The sequence below is a fragment of the Cydia amplana genome, chromosome 19, assembly GCF_948474715.1.
Source record: "Cydia amplana chromosome 19, ilCydAmpl1.1, whole genome shotgun sequence".
In the NCBI taxonomy this organism is placed as follows: domain Eukaryota; kingdom Metazoa; phylum Arthropoda; class Insecta; order Lepidoptera; family Tortricidae; genus Cydia; species Cydia amplana.
This window is the reverse complement of record NC_086087.1, coordinates 944,195-972,101: the sequence shown is the minus strand read 5'-3', so window position 1 is coordinate 972,101 and position 27,907 is coordinate 944,195. Positions and strand designations below refer to the sequence as shown.

At 36.1% G+C, this 27,907-nt stretch overlaps 1 protein-coding gene and 1 non-coding gene across 2 annotated transcripts; one reads left to right on the top strand and one right to left on the bottom strand.

The window, feature by feature from the left end:
- Positions 1 to 1,916: 1,916 nt before the first annotated feature.
- On the bottom strand, positions 1,917 to 27,907 carry LOC134657255 (uncharacterized). The gene is made up of 5 exons (XM_063512832.1): positions 27,829 to 27,907; positions 21,900 to 21,965; positions 13,568 to 13,770; positions 8,400 to 8,886; positions 1,917 to 2,184 (listed from the first exon to the last, which is right to left on the bottom strand). The coding sequence occupies exons 2-5, from the start codon at positions 21,954 to 21,956 to the stop codon at positions 1,963 to 1,965; spliced, it is 969 nt and encodes a 322-aa protein (XP_063368902.1). The 5' UTR covers positions 21,957 to 21,965; positions 27,829 to 27,907; the 3' UTR covers positions 1,917 to 1,962.
- Positions 8,109 to 8,180, top strand: Trnat-cgu (transfer RNA threonine (anticodon CGU)). The gene has a single exon. It is a non-coding gene; the product is annotated as a tRNA-Thr (tRNA).

Genomic DNA, 27,907 nt, shown 5'->3' with positions numbered 1-27,907 from the left:
ATATAATGAATCAGTGCCATCATCATCATCACAATTAGGTATTATAAGCAATTCTATTTTATCTTGTGTCTATCCTCAAATTTTGAATTATTCACAATTATTTAATAAATGTAAAATAACTATTTTCTTTCTTTTTTTTATACATTGCCCTTCAAATAAATCAAATAGCTCCTGGTTTTATTTTTAAGACAAATTGCCCTATGCGAAATACCCAATGAATTAAATTATCATAAATAAACACAGAGGAAAAAATACCAATTGCTCCTTTGAGTAAATTTATGTAAAAATAAAAAATATGGTTCGTTATCTGCCAGTGCGGTTTTCGTCAATCAATTTAAATAATCATATTGGGATTCATTGAATTTTATTGTAAAGTAGGCCAAAATTAATAATGCTATGTTTTCAGATTAATTTAAATTAGGTATATGGAACTCATTCGTCCCGTTAATTAAAATTATAGAGTATAATTTTTACGGTTTTACTTATGTGTCTAATATTTGGTATTTGAACTTAGAATTATATTTTAATAACGTATGTAAAGAATGTTGAAATCTTTATCGTTAATTTTTTAAATGATATAGGTACATACAAATGAATATTTAGATGCGTTAATCATGTGATATATTTCGGAGAACATAGGTCTCAAATGTCTCTATTTTCGAGACCGGTGCGAGGTAATATAACAAATATTTAAATAAAAAAACAACGGGTTGCACTCTGGGAGTGCCGACAGAAGTGAAAACTCAATGACTAGTCCAAAATGTCTGCAGCACTACTTTTCCCCATCTCAAAAAGTGCCCAGCGAAGCGCCGCTAAAGAAGTTTTCATTTCAAAAATATATTTTTAAACATATATTTTTACTGGTGAAAAGTAGGTACTCAAAGTAAAAACTGCTATATATTTGTTACTTTACAGGTTCAAAAGAAATTACTAGATCAGATAAAGCTATTTATTACTTATATCATTATTATAATAAAATCTGTGTTTATTTAACGAGTGCTAAAGCTAACTTATTATTTAATAATATTTACTTAACTTCTTAAATGCATTGTGTTTTATGATAAATCTTAACTTTAATGAAATCATTAAAAACGTTTTCTTAATACAAATTAAACATTCTACGAAAATCTACGACAAGCACTCTACGTAATTTTATGGTACCCTGGTCCAACCATTTATTATCACCTAGATTCTAGGTCCTAGAATATATTTAAGATTTGAAACAGGCTACAATTTTTCTGCCCTTTGATTTTGAAGTCAAGTTTTAATACAATAAACTAACCTTTTAATACAATAAAATAATATACATCGAGTAGCATTTTAATATCAATTTTGATTTACTTAATGTTCCATTTTGCATAATTTTCTGTTTGATATTAACTGCATATTACGGTTCTGTCTAAATTTACTTTTCAGGAATAGGAATGATATTAAGATCGGGTAAGATAGGTAACCTTTCATAACAATAGTAGAAAGTCAATTGTTCAACGTATTATATCATGATACGTTTGGCTAAACATTAAATCATGCACAGAATTCTTATGTCATTCATTACGCATCTCTTTATTAAAGTTTGTTATACATTCATTTAGACGACATAACTTATTTTAAAAATTTACTCATTTTTTCCAATCTTTTGTCGTTGTGGGCAATCACAGATATACCAATGGAAACTTTCAAAAATTAAAAAACGTGTGGGAAGCAAATATTCCCATTACCTGGTCTGTTTTTTGTACAATAATATTATTTTTTTCAGAAACTACTAATCTTAACTTTTCTTAACGCCTAAAACTTGTTATTATGCCGGCGGCTACAGACACCATAATATATCTCACTTGACAGCTTCTACTCATCTCTCAAATTCTTTTCATGTAAGACTTTAAAAACTTCTGTAATTTTTGAACGAAATTTTCTAAAATTTCCTGTTTTTTGGAAACTACCAATATTAAATTGTCTTAACTTCTAAAGCCTGTTATACACCAGCGGCTGCAGATACCGTATCTCACTCGACAGTTTGGACTCGTCTTTCGCCAGCTCGTCGACCATCTCCCGCGCCCTGTTGTTGGCGTATTCGTGCTGACAGTCCTTACGTTCCACCATCTTGGATAGGGCGAGGCGGAGCTGCGCGCGCGCACCGCCGTCGGCGGACTCGGAGAGGGTTTGGAGGACGTCGGGGGAGAAGCCCTGGAATTAAGCGATATTGTTATTTGGATAAGTAAGAAAGTAGCTACATATTTGCGGCGTTTGTGGTGGAACCCCTGGGGCCGTGGGGACTTAGCGCGTGCCTCTATAGGTACCTTTCAAAGCGCCTTATAGAAGGCTTCTGGTGACCAGAGGGCTGGCCAATATTTCTCCCAGCGGATCACCATTGCCATCCAGCGGGGCAATGCGGCCAGCCTTCTGGGCACCCTACCGAGCGACTACGACTTAGGCCAATTTTTAGGGTTCCGTAGCCAAATGGCAAAAAACGCAACCCTTATGGATTCGTCATGTCTGTCTGTCTGTCTGTCCGTCCATCCGTATGTCACAGCCACTTTTTTCCGAAACTATAAGAACTATACTGTTGAAACTTGGTAAGTAGATGTATTCTGTGAACCGCATTAAGATTTTCACACAAAAATAGAAAAAAAAACAATAAATATTTGGGGTTCCCCATACTTCGAACTGAAACTCAAACATTTTTTTTTCATCAAACCCATACGTGTGGGGTATCTATGGATAGGTCTTCAAAAATGATATTGAGGTTTCTAATATCATTTTTTTCTAAACTGAATAGTTTGCGCGAGAGACACTTCCAAAGTGGTAAAATGTGTGTCCCCCCCCCCTGTAACTTCTAAAATAAGAGAATGATAAAACTAAAAAATATATATGATGTACATTACCATGTAAACTTCCACCAAAAATTGGTTTGAACGAGATCTAGTAAGTAGTTTTTTTTTTGTACGTCATAAATCGCCTACATACGGAACCCTTCATGGGCGATTCCGACTCGCACTTGGCCGCTTTTTTCTAAACTGAATAGTTTGCGCGAGAGACGCTTCCAAAGTGGTAAAATGTGTGCTCCCCCCTGTAACTTCTAAAATAAGAAAACGAAAAAACTAAAAAAAAATATATGATGTACATTACCATGCAAACTACCACCGAAAATTGGTTTGAACGAGATCTAGTAAGTAGTTTTTTTTTAATACGTCATAAATTCCCTATATACGGAACCCTTCATGGGCGAGTCCGACTCGCACTTGGCCGCTTTTTTTATTTGTAAGGTTTAATTTAAGTAAGAAAATAAGTACAGATGTAGTGCCTAATTGTTTTCCATCGTAATTTCTCGGAAACGTTCGTATTTTATTTTGTCATGCTACTTAAGTGAAACTCAGTACTTTTGTTTCAAGACTGACTGAAATAGCAAAACACGTTACGATGGAGAATAATTATGCACTACATCTGTAAATGGATCATTCTCAAAAAATATGGCTGCGGTCTAATTAAAAACCGGCCAAGTGCGAGTCGGACTCGCGCACGGAGGGTTCCGCACCATCGACAAAAAATAGAGCAAAACAAGCAAAAAAACGGTCACCCATCCAAGTACTGACCCCGCCCGACGTTGCTTAACTTCGGTCAAAAATCACGTTTGTTGTATGGGAGCCCCACTTAAATCTTTATTTTATTCTGTTTTTAGTATTTGTTGTTATAGCGGCAACAGAAATACATCATCTGTGAAAATTTCAACTGTCTAGCTATCACGGTTCGTGAGATACAGCCTGGTGACAGACGGACGGACGGACGGACGGACGGACAGCGGAGTCTTAGTAATAGGGTCCCGTTTTTACCCTTTGGGTACGGAACCCTAAAAATGCTGATAATTCCGCTACTTGATGCTAGATGTGGACTACGAACATAATACGCATCTTGGTTCCTACCAAAACTGATGTCTGGAGTGAGAACTCTATCCTTACTATATTTCTCTATGGTATTTACCTTGAGACTATAATAATGTTTTTATTTTTCTACCCGGCCTTAACTTGCCTAAACCATAAAAAGATTATACCTATCGATAAATCCAAATCACGTCCCGCAAAATGGATATAATGATATAAATAAGTAAAAGGGTCATAAAGTGTGAACATTAAATTCGGCACACAACATAAAAATGATCTCCTTAAAATCCCATGAACGCCGTATATCTGTAATCTTTCACGACTTTGTACATTAATAGTGTTATAACTCACAAGGTTCAAGCCATGAGCCTAAACAAGAATTTATTCTCCATTTTGGTTCTATTTAAGGTAAAAGATACGATTTAATATTTACCAGTCGCTTTTCGTTGAAAGAAAACATGCTGTACTGTGCTGTATCCTATTAAGGCATAGTTTACCCTCTGGGTTAGAAGGTCAGATGGAATTCGCTTTCGTAAAAACTAGTGCCAAGAATTGACTTGGGATTAGTTGTCTAGCGGACCCCAGGCTCCTATGAGCCGTGGCAACATGCCGGGATAACACGAGGAAGATGATGATGAAGAAAAAATAATGGCGAATAAAATTGACGTTATTTTTAGGAGGACTCAAAATCTGAAACAGAGAGGTCCCAAGTCCATGACTAGAATTGGAAGGTCTGATTTTAGTTGTGTCCCATTTCTTGGCGGAATGAAACCGCTTTACGGCGTCGTTGTTAAACTTTTATCACATCCACGGTAAGACGCGCGTGTCCACAATGCACAAAAATCTAACCGTATAATACTGCCCTGCTTATCGCAAAACGCAGTACTTTCATGAGAAAAATCGTTTAAATACAGAACTTATTGCAAGAGAACAATATAAACAATTGCGTACTGCAGCCGAAATAACCAGGGCAGAATACAGTTATACTATTATTGTCATTCGATTGTAATCAACTAATTATTTTGGCTCAATGATCTCCGAAGCGATTGATTCCTGATTCACCGCATTCACTGTTAATAAGTTTAGTAGTTTCAGTTGCATTACAATGTTCTTTTGTTTTAGAAATTCTGCTTTCGATTAGGTAATGGATTTCGTTATTGGTGTTTAGAACAAATTTGGACCAAACATCAATTTCCCGAAACTCGCGAATATAGTAGCCTAGTTAAACAAGAATCCAAGTCTCAAATTCCCAAAGGGGGTAGTAGGGCAGTGTTAACCTTTAACAGTTTTGGATTACAATGGAACCGTGCCCTTATAAAAGTGCCCGTCGCGACCAATAAACGTTTTATTGATCCCTTTGTACAAGATGCTCAGTTTTATAGCGAACGTAACTCGTGGACGAAAGGGTGTCCAGTTACGAAACCTCCACTACTAATAAAAAATAAGTTTTTGGAAAAAAAATCATTTTTGGTACAAGCTTTTAGCGCTGACTGTACTTTTCTTACGACAGACAACTAAATACTCATCGAAACAATTCTAAAAACCCCTAACACAATTAGGTTGCGTTGTTTCATCACAGAGTTCCTATGGCCACCTCATTATCAGATCAGCTTGATGGTACCATAATATTGCATTGTCACCCGACTTACAGGTGTATGCAAAATTTCAGCTCAATCGGAAATCGAGAAGTGGATCAAATTTAACTTGCAAGATTCCATTACATAGTTACAGGTCGACCTAATAAGAGCTTGTTAAAAAAAAGAAACGACGGAGTTCTAGACAATATGAAAAAGGGCAAGTGCGAGTCGGACTTGTCCACCGAGGGTTCCGTGCTTTTTAGTATTTGTTGTTATAGCGGCAACAGGAATACATCATATGTGAAAATTTCAACTGTCTAGCTATCACGGTTCATGAGATACAGTCTGGTGATAGACAGACAGACGGACTGACAGAGGATTCTTAGTAATAGGGTCCCGTTTTTACCCTTTGGGTAAGAACCCTAACAAAAAGGTCAAATTAGTAAAATTCTCCATTTTTTGAAGTCGGTTAAATAAATCTAGATAATATCTGCTTGGTTTTAAAACTGTTACGCTTGTTACGAGTGTTGGGGAAGGTTTTCTACCATGCATTGTTCCTAGGTTCCGAACAATTTACCGAACGTTTTCAACTAACTACTTAACATCTAGCTAGATTCAAAGCTTGAAATTCTGGTTATTCTTTATCGTGCTGTATTTTATCCTTGTCTGAAAAGTAGAGAATCTACACCTTTATTCTGCTCTTATTCATCTATCGGGAATATTACGCAAAACTCTGCCTAGGGGCCGCCACTAGCACAAACAGTAAACACACCGCCTTGACGCATATTGATGCATATGACATTGGTCATATTTATTCATAACAAATAATCTGTGAAAATTTGTCAATAACTGTAGTAGTATGGTATACTGTTTGTGCTAGTGCTGCACTCTGACGGCAGAACATTGCAGTAATACTCCCTATTAAACAAATACGAAAGATACGCATAGAGACTTAATCGAATCAATAACAAATTAAGATCTGGATTATCAAAATCGACTGTCGCCTCTTTCTAATGTTTGCATTCAATATAAAGGTCCCTTTCCTCCTAATCAGATAGGTATTCAAATACGTATCCGCTGAATATTGTTCTACACCCAAAAATTACTAAAACGGGTCTCTTAGTAAGAAACTTTCCAATAAAGTGGCTTGTTGTCATTGATTTTTAGTGCAGTATACATTCTGCGATTCCCAGCGGATTCGGACAACCGTGAAATTAGGTTTACATAATGTTTATGGTTATAGCAGAGCCAGGAAAAAATAATGAAGTTTTCGAGATGGACTGTTATACCATTGGGACTAGATAATGTCCCCTTTGTTTCAACTAATTTATTTTATTGGAAGATTTGGAAGCAGTGACAACGTGCTATTTACTTTATTTTGTCAATGAGAACAAAATGTAACATAACTAACAAGACATTTGTTTTATTTTTAGTTACAGAACTAGCGACCCGCCTCGCACGAGTTAACAAATTATACATAAACCTTCCTCTTGAATCACTCTATCTATTTAATAAAACCGCATCAAAATCCGTTGCGTAGTTTTAAAGATCTAAGCATACATAGGGACAGACAGACAGCGGGAAAGTGCTCGTCAATGACATAAAAATACTCTTACCTAGGTACAGTCAGCAGCAAAAGTTGCTAAGCGGGCGAGGTGTTCAAAATGATCTTACCACGACTTTATTTTTAAGAGAATAAGAGCGTCTCAATGTCATTTTGAACACCTTCAACTTCTACTGCTGACTACAGTCGTAACGTAACGTTAGTAAAATCTTTTCTAAGAGCTATCGTATGTACAACACGTATCTTTTACTGGAAATGATAAGTATCGGCCAATCTAGAAATATTCATCATCTTCCTCGCGTTGTCCCGGCATTTTGCCACGGCTCATGGGAGCCTGGGGTCCGCTTGGCACATCATCCCAGTAATTGGCGTGGACACTAGTTTAATCTAGAAATATTATAGTTAATAAGTATTAAAATAACTATTAACCTTAAAATTAATGATGATTAGGATATTGTGATGATAAATCGATTGAAATTGATTCTTACGTGATAATGGCTTGTGGTTTTAACAATGTTTTTTGAGACTAATTGTCAGACTGATAAGAAATTTCTACTTTGTGTCCGGAAAAAAACTTGTAAGTAGGTAGGTACTTAATTTCATTTTGAGGGCAACATATTGATAGTACATAGCTATTTCATAAAATTTCTCCAGGTCATACATGGCGCCTTAGGGAAAAAGGAAGGAACTAGATACCTAACTCAAAATGAGCCAAAAATACCTGAATTACTCATGATATTAGGTCCTGGCTGAACTATTTGCTGGCTGACTGGCTGAATTACCGAGCATCAAGTGGCATAATTCAGTTTTATACAAATACACTGTATTATTCCTTCGGGATGCTCCCGAGAATCTTGTATAATTAATTAAAGCAATAGGGACAGGAATGTTTGCACTCGATGCAAAGTTGCACCGCCGAGAATACTTGATTTCCCTGCGGGTAGATTAATTGCTTTGACACTGTTTATGGTTCAGGCAATACTAAATATCTACATATATAAACTGATCATACTCTATCTATCATACTCTAAAGAAAATGTGACCAAATCCACCGATAGCATACACCAGGGAATTTGGGACGAGTACCGCCGTGGCCGAGTGGTCTAGTGGTCAGGACGTTAGCCGCGTAAGCTGACGACGCGGTTTCGATTCCCGCCTCGGCCACCGGTAGATTTGGTCACATTTTCTTTAGTGTATTATATATGTATTTCAGTTTATAATTTAAATATAATAGTCTGTAATAAAAAAACAAATCCCAAATATTTTCGTTAAATAAATTGTTTTGTTCCCTAGTTGGACTAAATCAGAGCGGATAGTTATTTTAGCTGAGCCATTTACAGCTTTATCTACCGGTATATAAATATATATAAACAATATACTCACATAGTAATCTGAAAGCCTCTGCCTCTTCGCCTCCCTGCTCAGAAGATCATACAACAGCAACAACCTCAAATTAGAAGCACTCAGCTTCGACCCTCCTTTATTCCCCTGAGGTCCAGCCCTCACATCTTCAATCAACCTCTCATCATCAGGATCATTCGCCAGTTTTATCATCTCCCTCACACTTGGTGATAAATACTGAAGGTTCTCTTCCCACTCATCAAGCATTAAACTATCTGAGCGTGATATCTTATCAACATCAGCTTCAAAATGCGGTGGAAGAAGATGCGACTCTGGACTCGGTTCGATTAGTGGCTTCACTTCTTCTTCGTGTATAGAGAGTAGAGGCTCGTTCGTGTTGGTTTTCTGTGGCTGGATGACTGTGTAGGGGGCGTTTTGGTTGGGGGGGAGGAGGTACGTGCGGTCGTCGGGCTTGGGGGGTGCAAGGGGAGCGTAGAGGCCTGGCTTGTGGTATGGCGTTGTTTGCTGCCTGTAAAGAAAAAGGTGACTTTTAGAATCGCTTAAGTATTTTTTTTTTAAGTTCTTGCTTAGTTTGGTTCTTATCGACTTTGAATTTGCAGCGAGAAAGTGTGGAAGCGCAACTATTTTTACAGTAATTTGAATTGTATTGTGGCGCATTACACAGTCATTTGAAAGGTAATTGGGTGCATATCTAGCTTCGAAAATTGAAACATTGAAATTTGACTTTGAGTGTGAGTCAAATTAATATAGAACACTATCTTTTTTATTACAACAGCGAAGAAAACAATTTCAAACTGAGATTTTCTAAGTCATCTTAATAAAAATTCATCTTTGCCAACTTTGGTACGGAAAACTAAAACCTTAGTAGCTCATAAAGTTTACCCACTGGGCAAAATTGGATACCATATAATTTCAGTAAACTTTTAAATTAATTTTTCTCCTTAACTACTTTCGTTACCTTCAAGTTTGAGGTAACATACAGGGTGTTTTCTGTAACAGGAGCAACAAATTAAACAGTAGGCTATACTCCTCAAACAGACCAACATTTGTTCAGTAACTTTTAAAAATAACTTATGTTTTGATTTTTATAATACTTCAAAGTTTATTCTATGAGGCAATTGCAAACTTTGTTATGTTTAAAGCGTGACAAGCAACGTCAAACATACAGATGTGAGCGTAGGACATTGAAGGCAATATTTATTTTGTATGAAAAAGAGAAAGTCATAATTTTTAAAAGTTGTTTAACAAAAGTTTTAAAGTTTGAGGAGTATAATAAATGTTTTAATTATTTGCTCGTGTCTGGCAACACCCTGTATAAGAGCAATTTTGCACTGCAGTGGCTGTAACTCAGCAGTCGGCCAACTAACCCGCAAAGTTGAACATAGAAACTGCAGTATTTCAAGTCGACAAGCGCAAAAACGAGTTAAATTAAGCATCCAAATTCAAAAATTGTCTGTGTACCGTAAAATACCCCATTTTGAGTAGGGTCAAAACTGAAATTCAAACCTCGATAACATTTTTTTTTACATATGAATACTAAATGGTGTATACATATAATAAGTGTTCCGGACGTTTGTATTTTAGTTTTTATTTTATTTTGGGTAGCTCCATTTCATAACTTTGACGATAAAGAGGAAAACTCACCTCACCCCTTAGTGCCTCGTATTTGGGGTGAGAGGAGTTTTCATACAAAGGTGATTTTGGAAGATTGTTGGATCGATTTTTTATTATTATGCGTATTACTATAGCTCTATTTTAAATTGGAATACATTATTTTTGTAGCAGTAGCCTTAAAATTCCTTCTCACCCTCCTCTCAAACCTTCTCTCCCCATTCATAACCCACCTCTCCCCGCGAAACCTACTCACCCCGTTTTACGGTATCGAATAATGCAAGAGACACAGTGATATAAATAGATTATAGTGCACATAATTTGCGACAAGTTAAGGATGACTCACGCTAGATCGGGTCGGGGCCAGGCCGGAGCTTCCGGCGCTTCGTTTTCTATCGAAAGCACCACATGATCACCGATAAACCGTCATAGAAAAAGACATATCGGACGCCTCGGCCCGGGCCCGGCCCGGTCTAGCGTCAGTCATCCTGTATGTTGTAAGCATTTTTTCATGCGATCAGCCGTTTTCAAGATACTATTAGGATACAGAACGCGCTGCCTAGTTAATGAATAATCTAGATTTATCTATTTATACTGAAACTTGTCATAATAAAAAATCTCTGAAAAGATGGACTAATCATTGATGATTTTGTTTTTTTTTTTAGGTCATAAATCATTTATTTACAAACAAGATATATACAGTGTATTACTAAAAGAAATTAAAAACTAGCTTAAATCTAAATTATTAATACTACCTGAATAAAATTCTTAGTCTCAGCGTCCTTGACGTCAAAATCATCAAATCAAGGCATCTAAATTCTAAACGAACATCATAGACTTTAGAATTAATAATACAGAAAGCTTAAATTAAAGTTTAAAACTTGCTATATCTTTTATTTACAATAGATCTTAACCGACAACATACCCATATTAATATATTACCTTTTGTTATTACGCAATTTGCAGCAAAGTTTCAACTATATGGAAATAGTTGAGAAGGAAGAAAGTTGGTAGTTAGAGACCGGTTAATGACAATAAGCGCACGTGTATCGTACAACGTTATATCTACACACATGTCATTAGTGCTCTATAATGCGTTCAGAAACCGTAGGAAATGACAAGCTTTATTACAACCAATTTTACTATGAGAACTTTCTTATCTGTGGTAGTAGAAAAATTTGTACTTTAATGTACATAACGTTATAGATTTTTGTAAGGTTATGAGTTTAAATTTCGAACAGCAGTCAAAACTCAAGTGGGTCTCTATTCTAGTTTCCATAGATATTAAAACAGTTATCGATACGAAACGTCAATTTAGTATGTTTTTAGGGTTCCGTAGCCAAATGGCAAAAAAAACGGAATTAGGGTTCCGTAGCCAAATGGCAAAAAACGGAACCCTTATAGATTCGTCATGTCTGTCTGTCTGTCTGTCTGTCTGTCCGTCTGTCCGTCCGTATGTCACAGTCACTTTTCTCCGAAACTATAAGAACTATACTGTTGAAACTTGGTAAGTAGATGTATTCTGTGAACCGCATTAAAATTTTCACACAAAAATAGAAAAAAAAACAATAAATTTTTGGGGTTCCCCATACTTAGAACTGAAACTCAAAAATTTTTTTTTCATCAAACCCATACGTGTGGGGTATCTATGGATAGGTCTTCAAAAATGATATTGAGGTTTCTAATATCATTTTTTTCTAAACTGAATAGTTTGCACGAGAGACACTTCCAAAGTGGTAAAATATGTGTTCCCCCCCCCCCCCCGTAACTTCTAAAATAACAGAATGATAAAACTAAAAAAAATATATGATGTACATTACCATGTAAACTTCCACCGAAAATTGGGTTGAACGAGATCTAGTAAGTAGTTTTTTTTTAATACGTCATAAATCGCCTAAATACGGAACCCTTCATGGGCGAGTCCGACTCGCACTTGGCCGCTTTTTTTAATATAAACCGCACGATATTTGATCTCGAGTGACATGAGAATAGGGACTTCATTCTATTGTCTAGGAATTAAAAAAAAACTACGGATGTGTGACATGCGTGAAAAAAGTTTTCATTCACCGCTATTTGACGTACAGTTTATCTTTTAGTTAGTTTTAAGTATGTGTTTAGATAAAGTAGTGTATGTAACTGTACATAATTAGGCATTAAAACACTCGTGTGATCCTTTTAAGAAACTCACTAACGTTCGTTTCTTAAACCCACACTCGTATTTTCATGCCTGTCATTATGTAGCAGTCACATAAACTACTATTACAGTACACTGTAAATGCACTTACGCACGGAAAGTGCTCTTTCCCGCACTAGTTCGGGAAAGTAGCACCATATGTCCTGTAATAGTTATTATCGATACAAGTGCGAAAAAGAGGAAATTCGAAACGAGTGGCGATAAATTAAAACACGACCGAAGGGAGTGTTTTAAATCGACACGAGTTGCGAATTACCTATTCGCACGTGTATCGAACAACGTTTTACAGTACATATGGCACTTTAAAGTTTCGACATACGCACGAAAAGTGCTATTTTACGCACTAGTGCGGAAAAGTAGCCCCATATGTACTGTAAATATTTTTTAGCAAGAGGTGCTAGAAAAGTTACTGTGTTCCAATAAACAGTCTTTATTTTTAACTGGTCTCTGTCATTGCCCATTAAAATTTAGTTATAAAGGGAAAGGGTGTATGCGATGAAAACCTGACCAACTTTGTATTTCATAGTTTGTTAACTGGGTTACAATCTTAGTGAGTTTGTAAGATATTATAAAAGCGAATTGCAAACGTGCTTCTAATAGTACTCTCATTCCGCCTGAAACTTAATGCCGTGTCACGAGCTTTATTTTGTATTTTAAAGTGTCAGCCGCATAAGGTCCAAAATTGTTTTAGTATGAGGTTGTGCGATTTTCTTGTGGACATCATAAAACAAACGAACTGTAAAGCCTAATTTTCGTACTTATCTTTATCGGCGTTAAATTGTCTACTTCTTCAAATTTGTATGATCGTAGAAAGATGTATCCAAATCCTTAACTTTTGTAGTACCTATCCACAAAAAAAAAGCTGATTTTACCGAGTGTTTTTGATTTTGACCCATAATGATAAAGAAAGTAAAATATATTATTAACCTCGTGCCGCCCAATGCACATTAGGATGTATACTCAGTTTCGATGTCAACCTTAATTCAAAAACAAAGTAGGTAGCATCTCATTTGTCTCGTAAAATTAACGAAATAACAAACGAAATTCAATCTAATTGAAAATAAAATGTAATTTATTCAAGAAAAAACTCTAGTTATGTATGTAAGAAATCCACAACGCAGGCTTCGTCCGGTGGCCACAAATGCAAATCAGCAACATGCTTCGTCCCAAACACAACAAGGATGATATCCGCAACAGGCTTCGTCATTCTAAAATCTAAGTTAAACAATATAACCGTCACGTCAATTGAAAATACAACAAGATTCTAACTTCCTTGGCTATCATTTTGTATAGTGGGAGGTTAAAAATAGTGCAGAAAAGAAGGAAGACAGCAGAAGACCATCACCTATTACCCAGCCTGCTGAACTGATACGTATTGACATACACCGCGTCCGGTCTCGCCGTGGGTCTGCCCGTCGTCATCGGTCGACCGGTTGGCCGACTGGTCGACTTGGTCGGCCGACTGGTCGTAGTTTTGGGCTCGTCGCGCGTCTCGAAGGCCATTTGGTCGGTGAGGTGGGCGATGACTTGCATGGCGACCGGTAAGTAGGAGTCGGAGAGAGCGACTTGCTGCTTCGCTGCGTGCACCTGGAGATGTAGAAGAAAACTGTTAGGGTTACATCTTACTCGTAGTTTCATAGTCAAACGAGACAACTACATGGTAGGTGAACCAAAAATACTAACGGATTGGCGGCCGCTTTTGGATGAAATAAGTGCTAACGTCCATAAGGGCTCATTTAGACGGCGCGCGAACTCGTATACTTACGATTTTAGTTACATTGCGGACCATTGAAGTTACATTAATTTAGCCGACCGATCAAATGACGCAATGTAATGAAACGCATCGCAATCGCATGCGAGTTCTCGCACCGTCTAAATGAGCCCTTACGCGAGCTATCGCTGGGTGGGTGACATTAATCATATGATAATATTTATTAATTTCAAAATGTTATATATGTAGTTATATTTAGTAGCAACACCTCATGTATTGTGAAATCGATATTGTAAATTATGATTATTCGTCCAAAGAAAATGATTTAGGTAAAACGATTGTTGATAAATTAACACTAAGGAGCCACTAGTCAAGCTAGTTTATCCCAACTAAGGCCATATTTATTCTAAACTAGCTGTCAGTGCGCATTTGTGAGTAATCCCTTAATATAAGTCGCCATTTTGTCAAAGGCCCCTAATTGCATCTGTCGTTAGTCCGACATCTTGTAATTAAGACAAATTGCTTTTTGGGAATCTTTACGACGTGATCTGATTTCGCTTGGAGTTTGGAGTAGGTCGGTAGAAGTGACTGACAAGTTGTTTGATTTTATAGTAGGTAGGTACCTATAGACGTATTGTATAATTATTTTAGGTTTATTATTAACCGGGCAACTAAAATATTAAACAGGAACTTTCATTGGGCATATCATAATATAATTTGGCTGTGCATTATATTTTGGCGCCAAAAAAAAATTTTAGCCTTAAATATTTGTTTATTTGTTTATTTGTTGCATATAATTAACACTTACAGTTCAACCTTACGTGCTAATATAAGCATCATATTATTAAAAAACTGGCAGCAAAATCAAGCCACCTAAAAAAATTATAGGGAACTTAAAGTGATAGGTTGGCATCTAAAATAATAAATTGGCAACTAATATTGTAAAGCGATCATAAAATTTAGTTGTCATCTAGTTGTTCACACCTAAGTAATCAACTAATCATAACTGAGCATATCGTTTTCAGCTAGGTAGTATTTTAACACGAAAGCAGTTAAATTTAATGAATATTGGTCACTTTTTACACAAAACACCTCAAATTAATTTACCAATACGCAATGGTCAGTATACTTATAGTCGAAATTTCTAATCATGAAACGCCTAATGGCCATTATACCATTAGATCTTTAAATTTTTATTACTAATTTCAATAGTTAGGTACCACTGTGTTCTACTAGAGTCAACAGATAGGTGCGACGACGAGCGAAGCTAGGAGGAGCGTGATAGGTTGACCGTGTAATGACCAAACAAAATATTTTAAAAGAACTTCATTCTTTAATTAATAGATAGCCGTTTTCTTTTTAAAATGTGCTTCATAAATGGTCTCTAATAGGTATATTAATTCAGTTGCCAAATAAATACTTGGTACCTGCCTAAAAATAATCAAAAGCTGTAACGGCATTAAAATACAACTCATATTGGCATATTTTAAGGCTCCGTTTTTGTTGCCAAACTATTAATTTTAGTAGCCATTTCTATTTTTTTAAACTACCCAAATTCGATTAATTAGTTGACCATTTAAACGTTTAACGTGCCATTATTTTCCATCGTATTTTCACGAACGTGTCTTGCTATTTCAGTCTGTTTCGGTACGAAAAGTACTGAGGTTGACTGAAGTAGCATAACAAATACGAACGATTCCGAGAAAATATGGTAGGTAAATAAAGGATCTTGTACTATCGGCGGCATTGTAAAGATTTCATTGATACCTGTATATTTTCTACCACTTTGAGTGTTAAAAGTTGAATGTCTTATCGTCGTTTATGTTTTCGATGCGTTTAGTAAATTAATATTGATACCTACTGTAATATGTTTCAATATAATTAACAAATTAAAACTTTATTTCTCGCCAATCGCCATACTAATAAAACAATATTATGTTAAACGGTCTTTTAAAAATTAATTACGAGTACATCTCAGTTAAATGCTTAGAAATAAATAAAAAATCGCAAATTTCACTGTATTCCGATACTCTAACTTGCGAATCGGGGGTACCAGGCCGCCGCACTGACATTTTATGCCGGCTACACACGTAACTATAAATCGTAGCGATTAAACTGTGCAGTCCGACTGTGCAGATAAATCGAACGTTCCTAGTGCCTCCACACGCCTCCGATATTCCGATATCGGCGTCGATCGTCAGTTCTCCGCAGAAGCTCACGCAAGAAACATGTTATCCATGTCATCAAAGTTAATATGGTAGTTAAGTTTTCTTATATTTTCTAATGTTCCGCGCAACTTTCTTATTTTTTTTTCTGTCATAAAAAACTTCTCCTGACAATAACTAACATATTTAATTTAATTTAATTTAGACAGTCAGTAGACACATATAGACAGTCAAGCAAATCTTGTCAGTAGAAAAAGGCGCGAAATTCAAATTTTCTATGAGACGAAGTCCCTTCTCGCCTACAGTTTTGAAATTTGCCATTTGCCGCCTTTTTCTACTGACATCTGCTTGACCAATTTGAAGACAAAAAGAATTAGCGAAATTGGTCCAGCCGTTCACGCGTGATGCCGTGACCAAGAGAAATATGGATTCATTTTTAGGGTTCCGTACCCAAAGGGTAAAAACGGGACCTTATTACTAAGACTCCGCTGTCCGTCCGTCCGTCCGTCCGTCCGTCCGTCCATCCGTCCGTCCGTCCGTCCGTCCGTCCGTCCGTCTGTCACCAGGCTGTATCTCACGAACCGTGATAGCTAGACAGTTGAAATTTTCACAGATTATGTATTTCTGTTGCCGCTATAACAAAAAATACTAAAAACAGAATAAAATAAAGATTTAAGTGGAGCTCCCATACAACAAACGTGATTTTTGACCGAAGTTAAGCAACGTCGGGCGGGATCAGTACTTGGATGGGTGACCGTTTTTTTGCTTGTTTTTTGTTGATGGTGCGGAACCCTCCGTGCGCGAGTCCGTCTCGCACTTGGCCGGTTTTTTTTATTCTATTATTGTTCAAAATAAATTTAGAATAAGTCCTTTTAACAGAACATGGAGACTTAGGAGCCAAGGTAAAATATTAAAGTAAGCACAAAAACGCTAGAGTTTAATAAAAGCGTAGCTTTTAATTTTAAGTACATTAACACTGATTAACACCTGAGGCCTTACCATGATCTCCTTATTGCGATTCTGTTTAGGACCTAAACTGAATCGCTAAAGGACGGAGCTATATAAGTCACATAACTCCGTCCCTTAGCAATTCAGTTTAGGTCCTAAACAGAATCGCAATAAGGACATCATGGTAAGGCCCCTGTAGGTACCTGTACACGCGGAACTCCTGACTCGTACATTGCTAAACTTTTACCAGCTTTCAAAGCAGTAAATTAATTCCATTGTGAACAAAAGCCACCCTTTAATCAAGTATGGTTACAGGGTTGTTCAGCCTCTATTCAAGAGTTTCATAGATTACAACAGCTAGTACAATCGTTCTTAAAACGGCATGAAAAATAAACACGATGAAAGATTCTTATGGCATTCAAATTATAAAGCGCTTCATATATACGAGTAGGTATTATGTAAAAAACAAGCAACAACGGTTGCACTCCGGGAGTGCCGATATAAGTGAAAACTCACCTCACTATGTTATCGACGCCCGGTAACACGATACATACGTTTAGCGGAGGTATTCTATTTATTTATTATGTATTATTATCATTCTCAAATAAGATCACACTTTTTCATTGACATGTTCATTTACATACTGCCATGACAACGTCAAATTATTTGAACATAGGTAAAGTCGAGTCTTGAAAAGGAGTCCGCAACATAAATGTCAAATAACATTGAGTTTTTTTTTATTGATTTAAATCCCATTTAAATTATGAGTGGGCACCTTACGGGGCTTACGGTCACGTGATCGCCTTACACCCCTTACGGTCACGTGATCGCCTTACGCTGTCTCGAGTTTATAATTTTTTCCCCACCTCAAAAAATGCTCAGCGCCGCTAAAGAAGTTTTCACTTCAAAAACGGTATCGTCTTGAGTCGTCCCATTCGTTTTTCGTCAAGTTCTTAAATTAGTCCTATTCTGCTTTCGTCACCCATTCTACATTCGTCACAATCGTCGGTGGCTTTCAATGTAGAATGCGTTTAATTTGGTTTTCACCTCAGCAGCTCGAACAAGGGTACTTTGCTACTTAAAAACAGTGAGCAAAATCGCATTTTGCTCACTGAGTGAGACAAAATGAGCAAAATGCGATTTAGCTCACTCAGTGAGCAAAACGCGATTTTGCTCACTGTTTTTAAGTAGCAAAGTACCAAGGGTTCGAGCTGCTGAGGTGAAAATTTAATTGTTGGTATATCTTAAGAAAACATGAGTGAATAGAGGTAAGTGATGAAGAAGGAATACATTTTTCGGGTTCTCTAATATGTTCTCACTGCTGAGGTGAAAAATGTTGTGTACTACACGAGATCAAAGTTATTTACATCTCGTGCGCTTTTGAGTCCCTTACTACGCTCAAGATTCTAAATTAGATTATAGAATCTTTCGCTTGCACGGGACTCAAAATAAGCACTCGAAGAAATATCAAACTTTGATCTCTTGTTGTACAAATAACTATTAATGAAACAGTCGTTAAAAAAAACAATAACAAAACATGCGGTGTGTACGACCTGTGCACCAATTTAAATATCTAAATCGCATATAAACTTTAAAAATAACAAACTTGATTCTATAATGACAAATCATTATCAAACCAAATTAGATTTATGAAGTGCAAAATGGCGTCTTATGAGTTAATTTTTTCTACAAATCACATGCGTAGAAATCAATGGTACCTATATATATATATACTTATCAAGTGTACTTATTGCGTAAGTATATAAACCAAAGAAAGTCTGCAGCGCAATAATTTGATAGCGAATTAAAAAACTACATATGGCAATGGTTTTTAGCAGTCAGTAAACGTCATGCACTATGGTATGTGTTTGTCAAAATCGTTTAAATATTCGTTGTGTTTTGTGATGAACGGAATAAACATGGTGAAACCTTACAAAACCGGCGTGCGGGAGTTACTTTTCCGCATGACGAATAATTTTACACTTGTAAAAAGTCAGCACGAGGCGATCCAAGCTGAAAAACGACAATGTTTACAAAATTTGGGTTTGATGACGGGTAAGTGGAATGAATCATCTTAATACTTCACCATATGTACCTACTTAGATAATATAATATTGGTTTAGACTAAGGTTTAACAGCAAATTGAACACACCTAATAGGTATAGGCATACTTATGAACTTTCTCTAACATTTCGAGAAACTCATTGGTACTAGCCGGGTTTTGAGCTCGAACCCACAACCTCCATGCATATGCTCACGGCATGGGTACCTACTAGAGTCTGGCTAATAATGAAAGTTGAGCCTGAGATAACGCGGGAATTTCAATAAAAACCGCCCCTGGCAATAAAATTACTATGAAATTAAATGACAGCTTAAAACTGACAGCTTATTTGATAGGAAAAAAAGTTGCCATATAAAAAGTTTTAAATAAATCTCAGGCTCAACTTTCATTAGCCAGACTCTAGTTAAAGCTAAAATTTATTTTTAATATAATGTTTATTGTTTTAATGGTTTATTTCGTTTTTCCGAAAACTTTAGTTCGCAAATTGCGGGCAATTTCTCTGTCAATCTAATTACGCCTTTAATGGGAGTAAAAGAGAAAGATGCCCGCACATTGAGAACTTCGGTGTTCGCGGTAGGCCCTCTGTACCTATTTACCGCCGTCGCGGATATTACAAAAACTTATTAATTTTGATGAAGCCAAATTTCACATTCTCCCAATATTATTTATCAATATTAGTATATGTCTACATATTAATAGTGACATCTATTGTTGGAATGAAATTTATTTTACCCTAAAAATTAAGCTGTGGCACAGCTTAGTTTTTTCATAGACGGTAAATATGGTAGAAATTTCACAAGTATCAAGACTATTTAATCCATTTTCTGTGGTGTTGTCGCATACTGATTTTTAAAAACTACTTTTAATCTTGCGCTGCAGACTTTCTTTGGTCTTACTCTATATATATACCATTCCAATATCAGTAAAATCCACCCGCATTTCCACTGACCTACAAGCGTTTTTCGCAACCGCTCCATCTTCCCGTATGAAAGTTGCCACAGAATGAATATTCATTGCTATCGTCACCTCACAATGGCTTTGAGATCATTTCTCTTTCGGTTTCGAAACAGCTGTTATCTATGCTAAATACGTTGAGTTTGTTTGGTACAAGTTCTGTTTGGGTTGCCGGAACATTTGAGTTCATACTTGAAGTATGTAGTACAACCTTATTCTAAATTCTAAATTCGTAGTTATTCGGGTTAAAAAAATAACCTGTATAATTTTAGTGTAGTATGTAAGTACAATTACCCAGTTTATAAGTAGCCGATTAACAAATGTGAACTGTATAAGTATTGTCTAAATAAAGAAAATATTTATTTATTTATTTGTTGACATAAGATTGATTATTTTTCAGACATTTTTTAATTTGTATATCTATTAAATAATATTATGCAAATATGAACGACGATCATAATATAAATTCATGTAGATTAACCTAGTATAATTTATAATGTAATATCATATTATGAGAATAAATATTTAAATGTGAAATCTAAATCTATTCTATCAGGCCATTCGAATGTACACTGACATCAGAATATTTTTGAAGTGAAAACTTCTTTAGCGGCGCTGTGCACTTTTTGTGATGGGGAAAAAATGTTAAACCCGCGACAGGTCACGTGACCGTAAGATTCATAAGACGTTAGACGGACACGTGACCTGATCGAAAAACTGTTACAATGACATTGAGTTTTCACTTCTGCCGGCACTCTCGGAGTGCAACCCGTTGTTTTTTTTATTGTGCGTCTCGCCCACGCCAATATATGTACGGACAAGTACGAGCGAAATACACGATAACTAAATAGATTAAAATATAATTCTGATGTCAGCAAATACAAATGTGTACCTAAGCAGGGATGCAAATGAAGCCTAGTTTTGCTGACTGTACGTTCGAATTACCTTTCAGCTTTAATGCCAACGTTAATTGAAAATTGGAATATCTTTGCAATGTCATCTATTCAAAAAGGTCGTTTTTTTAGCATTATAAAAAGACTACGCGATCTTGGCGTGTCTTTTAATTGAAAAACTTTTTTTGAAGTGATAACTTCTTTAGCGGCGCTGGGCACTTTTTGAGGTGGAGAAAAAATGATAAACTCGAGACAGCGTAAGGCGATCACGTGACCGTAAGCCCCGTAAGGTGGCCACTCATAATTTAAATGGCATTTAAATCAATAAAGAAAAACTCAATGTTATTTGACATTTATGTTGCGGACTCCTTTTCAAGACTCTTGTGACAACGTCAAATTATTTGAACATAGGTTGTTCAAATAATTTGACGTTGTCATGGCAGTATGTAAATAAACATGTCAATGAAAAAGTGTGATCTTATTTGAGAATGATAATGATATTTAATAAATAAATAGAATACCTCCGCTAAACGTATTTATCGTGTTACCGGGCGTCGGTAACATAGTGAGGTGAGTTTTCACTACTATCGGCAATCCTGGAGTGCAACCGTTGTTGCTTGTTTTAGTCAGTAACTATTACTTATGAAAGCAAAAGAATGTAAATAGTCGTATATGATTCATAATTGTTACATATTTGCCGTGACTTATTTTTCAAAAGTGTTTTCCAATAAAAAGACACGTCAAAATTGTTTAACTTTTTTCTAATGCTAAAAAACGAACTATAGGGCCACTTAGGGTTAACCAACTAACTCGGCGTTAACCATTTATACAGGGTCACGCTGTGCTGTATAAACGGTTAACTCCAAGTTAGTTGGCTAACCCTGGAACGCGCATGTGGCCCTTAAAATAGTGATAATAGTACTAGTACAGTATAGTAGTAGAGTAGTAGTATAGTGATAGTAGTGGTTGTAATATTGACTTACCACATTGAATGTGATGACCTGCACACATATGACCAGAAGTGTCACCTGACGAATCATTGTTGCAATCTGAAAAAAAAAACATAAATACTATAAGGTCCACTGGCACCATCCCATTAACCCGGGGTTAAGCGGTTAAACCGTCAAGCCAGTGTCAAATTGTACTGGTAACCATATGGTAACTCAATGTTTAAGCGGAATGGTGCAAACGGCCTAAGAGTCACACAATTCACGCTCTCATTTTAAAACGCATTTCTGAAATAAATATCTAAGTTTGGTAGGTACTACATTTTGTAGCTAAATAGAAATAAAATTTTGAACTCTAATTTTGTATAGATTACAAAATGGCAAATTTCCTCGGCCAGTAAAAAAATATTTGACGATTTTTTTTACTTGTCATTTTTTCAAGACAGTTTGAGTGGATTTATATAAAGTTAATTCTACGTGTGTCGTGATGTGTGTGTAATGTGTATTCCGGTGGAAGGTGTTAATATTGTTTAAGTTACTTAATACGAGCTCTTTGTTCAACTTTTGAGTTGTAGAAACTTTGGCGTTACACATTTCATGTTAAACTTTTGCCGCTGGCGTTTTGCGCCACGTGATCTTGTGCGTAAGCGACCCTAGTCGGATACGGAAAGACACCAGAGGGCCTAGCCAAGATGCCAATCGTTTGCGCCGAAACGGTAATGTCCAGTGATCGGAATAGGCAGAGTATATTTACCTACACTTGGTAGAACATAGATAAAAAGTGGAGACTTTCTTACGACAAATTTTTTTTGCGGCACTAAAGTCCCGGGAACTTACCGAATAATTAATATTGTTCTGAATAGTACAAAAAACAATGCAAACTGCTTCAATACAATAAATAGGCATAAAATGAAACGGATTCTTCTATATTCATTTTTAATAAACTCTCTTTATTTACAAAGTTATTATTATTTTATTAAGTCTAAATATAAATAACATTGCAACTCAATCTACAAACACAAAATTATTATATTGATTTAAACTAACACCATTTTCACACATACCTATTATTAAATGAAAACGGGACTTAATCGCGTAACACTTATATTTAATATTTGGCCCAAGGTTTCGGATGTCACATTACGTCCGTGGTCAGAGGCATACGGGTAGGGAGTTGTGTCAACATTTTCTTGCTATACGAGTTTTTGAAACTACCCGCACTTGTAATAATGTATGTATGTCGGTTTAATACATTACACGGCCAAATTATGAACATAGGCAAGTGACTCAAATCAATAGTCATAGTTCGTGACCATAATTATATTTCAGCCTTTATTTTCTTACTTTCGATTATACACTCAATGAAAAGGATAAAAATGTTAAATAATAAATACATTATCTTACCTTGAAACTTGGTAGTTTTGCAGTATCCATGGTGTTTTCAGTATCCAGTAATCGCCAAATCCAATCAAAGCAAAATCGGTGTCCGAGTTCAGGTCGTGTGTAATCAAGTATAGCAGGAGAAATTCCAGTAAACAAGTAAATGTCAAATATCCAAAAAACACAGTATCTACACTTCCGTACGTACTCGACAAGGGATAGTAAGAAACTGATGTCAACTTTCTATTTAATGCATAAAAAGGGTTGCAGGTAACAGCGATAAGTGATAACGACATCTGCTTTGTCTTTTAGACGATAACAATGGAAAGTACAATTAACATAGTAGATAGTAATACTGTTATTTCTATCTCTTTCACTTAAACACAGCTGGTATTGGCGTAAAAGAGACGGACAAGTTTGAAATAATATAAATACAATAATGTTATATTATCACTCGTAAACTAGTAAGTACAAACTTGTAGTGTTGTGGTTACTATTTAATTTTACGTACATTGGGGATACATTATGAGATTTTATTTATTTTACCGAATTTAAAATCCGGGAAGTCCCGGAAAAAAATAATAGCGCAAGGAAGTCTCCACTTCATGACTTTGTTCTACCAAGTTTAGGTAAATATACTCTGCCTATTCCGATCACTGGTAATGTCTCTCCATCACTCACATATATATTAGCGAGGTTCGCTGGGGCCCTTGAGTCTAAAAATTTTCATCGTTTGATCGAGCTCTATGGACGATGAGTGAGTAGTTGAGTACTTACCCTTTTATTTTTACGGGTAATGCAGGGATAGATTTGAGTTTTTCACTACACCAGCTCCTAAAGCCTCTATTTATGCTTGAAAAACGGATGAGAAATTTGCATTTTATCCACAAGAGTGGAAGAGTAATCTGATTTTGAGTCATTTTTTCATGTTCTGGTAGAATTGACGTTTGAGTGATGATTTTTAATGATTTAAATATTGCGTTTATTTCTCTGATTTGTAATGTTTTATAGTTATCATTTTCCTTGTATTGATACAACCTTGGTACGAACCCTAAATAATAAAATTTTAGCCAAATATTCGGGCTCACGTGACGTCACATACAGGTTGGGCAGCTTTTGTTTAAAACTCGTAAACAGCCGACCGTTCAACCCGGGGTCAGTGACCTTAGGTATTTTTGATTAATAACTTATGATCGAGTACATTTGAGGTATTGATTTGGTACAAGTTTAGTAAAGTTGGAGAGTTTGGTAAATTATTTTGTGAAACTTCATAAATATTATAGGTATATCATATACCTAAGTTTAATTTCGAGTGTTTATTTCGTTTTTATAAATATAACTCTGAACTTTTTTTTTAGGTGGTTGAAACCATGATAAATATATGTTATTCAGCAAATTATGTTAATGGTATGTATATACAATCCTTATATTATAACTCTGAACTGTAAAATAACTTTATAATCTAACTTAATTACATTTTGAACATGTAGGCTTTGCTCTTATCTACGTAAAATATCGACAGCAAAATAAAAATCAGCCTATATATCTATAGATATTATATATATATATATATATATATATATATATATATATATATGAGTATATGATGCTCACATGGTTGGTTGTACATAAACAAATGTAAATAATGTCCTTATTTACTCGTACAAACTACAAATAACATTTCTGACTCTAGTTAACTAAATTGCATTGCAGCATTGCAATTAAAGCCAAAATGCATAAAATATGCACTAGATCGAAACCTAGGTCACATAAATAACGGTTTCTATATCTGGCACTAGACAAAGTCGGATATGGGTCAGCCTAGAATGCTAATAAACTGGTTAGGTTCGAGAAAGGGCTTAGTTTGAGACCTAGATATTTAGGCTGCGTTGGTGAATGGGGGAGAAAGTACCTGAATGTAGTCTAGATCTAAGTTACATTGTAGGTCTATTGTGTTGCAATTAAGTTACTTAAGGGCTATAGGTATGTAGTTTTAGCCAAGTTGACAACCGTACCTACATCGACAAACGACAAACAAATAAAAATATCGTGATAACTTTTACCACAGAATAAGTAATAATACATGGTGATTGTGAATCACAATCCACTATCTACGAATAGTAAGTCTCCAAAAAAAAACCGGCCAAGTGCGAGTCGGACTCGCGCACGGAGGGTTCCGCACCATCAACAAAAAATAGAGCAAAACACGCAAAAAAACGGTCACCCATCCAAGTACTGACCCCGCCCGACGTTGCTTAACTTCGGTCAAAAATCACGTTTGTTGTATGGGAGCCCCACTTAAATCTTTATTTTATTCTGTTTTTAGTATTTGTAGTTATAGCGGCAACAGAAATACATCATTTGTGAAAATTTCAACTGTCTAGCTATCACGGTTCGTGAAATACAGCCTGGTGACAGACGGACGGACGGACGGACGGACGGACGGACGGACGGACGGACGGACGGACGGACAGCGGAGTCTTAGTAATAGGGTCTTAGTAATCCCGTTTTTACCCTTTGGGTACGGAACCCTAAAAACAAGCAACAACGGTTGCACTCCGGGAGTGCCGATAGAAGTGAAAACTCACCTCACTATGTTACCGACGCCCGGTAACACGATACATACGTTTAGCGGAGGTATCCTATTTATTTATCAAATAACATTGAGTTTTTCTTTATTGATTTAAATTATGAGTGGCCACCTTACGGGGCGGTCACGTGATCGCCTTACGCCCCTTACGGTCACGTGATCGCCTTACGCTGTCTCGAGTTTATCATTTTTTCCCCACCTCAAAAAGTGCCCAGCGCCGCTAAAGAAGTTTTCACTTCAAAAACGAATAATTAGTCCGTACTTTTTGTATCGAGGCTGACTAAATTGCAAGATACGTTCGTACGTTTCCGTGAAAATACGATGGAAAATAATGAATGCACTAATATCTGTAATGACTTCTACTATAGTTCGTATTGTTTAGCATTTTGAAAAAAAAAAAACAATCTTGACATGTATTTTTATTGCCTACCTATTTTTCAATTCAAAACCATGCTTGAAACCATTTAACAATAAGAGAACATTTAACTTCCTCGCCATACATAATATATACCAATTATCTACATCTTTGCTATTCAATGATACTTAATTGTAAAAACAATAAAACCCGTGTGTAAATCCGTGGTCTCTGCTTACCCCTCCGGGAAATAGGCTTGATTATATGTTTGTATGTATGTATGTGTACAAAACATAATTTTCAACGGCAATCACTTGGATTGAAATATGAGAACTCAAATGTATAGGTAGGTATCTATGTATGCTCAAACATTTTGAACCAATTCTGACTTTAACCTGCTTTAACACAACAAAACATCAGACGATCATCATTATTTTTACAATTAAAATCATGCCCTATTCCACAAACAATACAACATAATTTCCAATGACAGAACCTTAAATCTGGAACATACCGTAATGTGTCGATCAAAAACAGAGTACAGACAAAAACTTTAAACTAATTAGAACGATTGGATTTTGACGAGTAGGTATTTTATCCACAGGATGGCCTAAATACTTTGACAAACATTTTTTAACATTATTTTTCTTAGCTGTCTTTAATAGTACATTATTGTCGAGGTTCGGAAGTAGCTACTTGCAGGCTGAGGATTCGTTTTAAACGGACGACCTTGGGAGTCCGTTTAATTGAATCCGAAGCCAGCAAGTAGCCTTCCAGCCGAGTCATATATAGTGCTTTTCTCAAAAATGGTGCAAGAAATAGAAATATTTTACAGAACTTACAGAAGCAACGTTCTAAGTTTCACAGAAAAAAATACAACCATTAAAAAAATTTGCTTGCCGCCTTTAAAAAAAAAAGAAGTGTATTTTTCTGCTGAAAATACGCCAACCTATTTGAGACACCTAAATAGTCGCGGTACCAACATTAAGCCTGTAACAGACTATCGTACCGCACCGCGACCTTGGAGCGTCGCACCCATAAGTGAGAGCGAGAAAGAGATATCTGTTTCTCGCTCTCACTTGTGGGTGCGACGCTCCAAGGTCGCGGTGCGGTGCGATAGTCTGTTATAGGCTTTATAATAATAAGTGCTGATCATCTGTTTGGCTGTTTAAGGGACCTATGCCTTCATTTGATATGGCCATTTTAAGCTTTAAAAAGTTTGGAACTCGTTAAATAATGGAATTTGTATGCGACATTGCAGTCCCGAAATTGAGACTGCAATGTTTGTAACTTTTTAATTTTTTAATGACCATAAACTACGCACTTCGCGACCTATTTTTTAACCGGCAACGTCGACTTTGCCGTCCATTTTTGAGAAAAAAAATGTTATTAAAAATTAAAACTTCAATCATTCAACTAAAACAAAACGTAACATTTTAAAATATTACCCATTAGCTGGCTTCTAATACACAAATGCAAACGTTTGTTACAATTGTCAACAATAATATTGCGCACTAAAATTTTTTGGACAATTATTTTAGGGTCATTCCGTATTTTTTATATTCAAAATCACGCTTTATCCCACCGATAATACGACACCATTTCCAACAACAACAATCAAAATAATTATGAGGACTTACCGGAATGTATCGATCTCGAGGTGTATGCGCGCGCGTCGGTCCGAAGGCGTCACGGCACTGCAGCCTCCGAGGATACTGA

Coding starts and splice junctions, on each gene's coding strand:
- LOC134657255 (XM_063512832.1), bottom strand. CDS start 21,956: ATGATTCGTCAGGTGACACTTCTGGTCATATGTGTGCAGGTCATCACA. Junction 8,887..13,567: donor ACGGCGAGACCGGACGCGGT/GTATGTCAATAC, acceptor TTTTCTTTACAG/GCAGCAAACAACGCCATACC. Junction 2,185..8,399: donor AGAGGCTTTCAGATTACTAT/GTGAGTATATTG, acceptor GCTTAATTCCAG/GGCTTCTCCCCCGACGTCCT.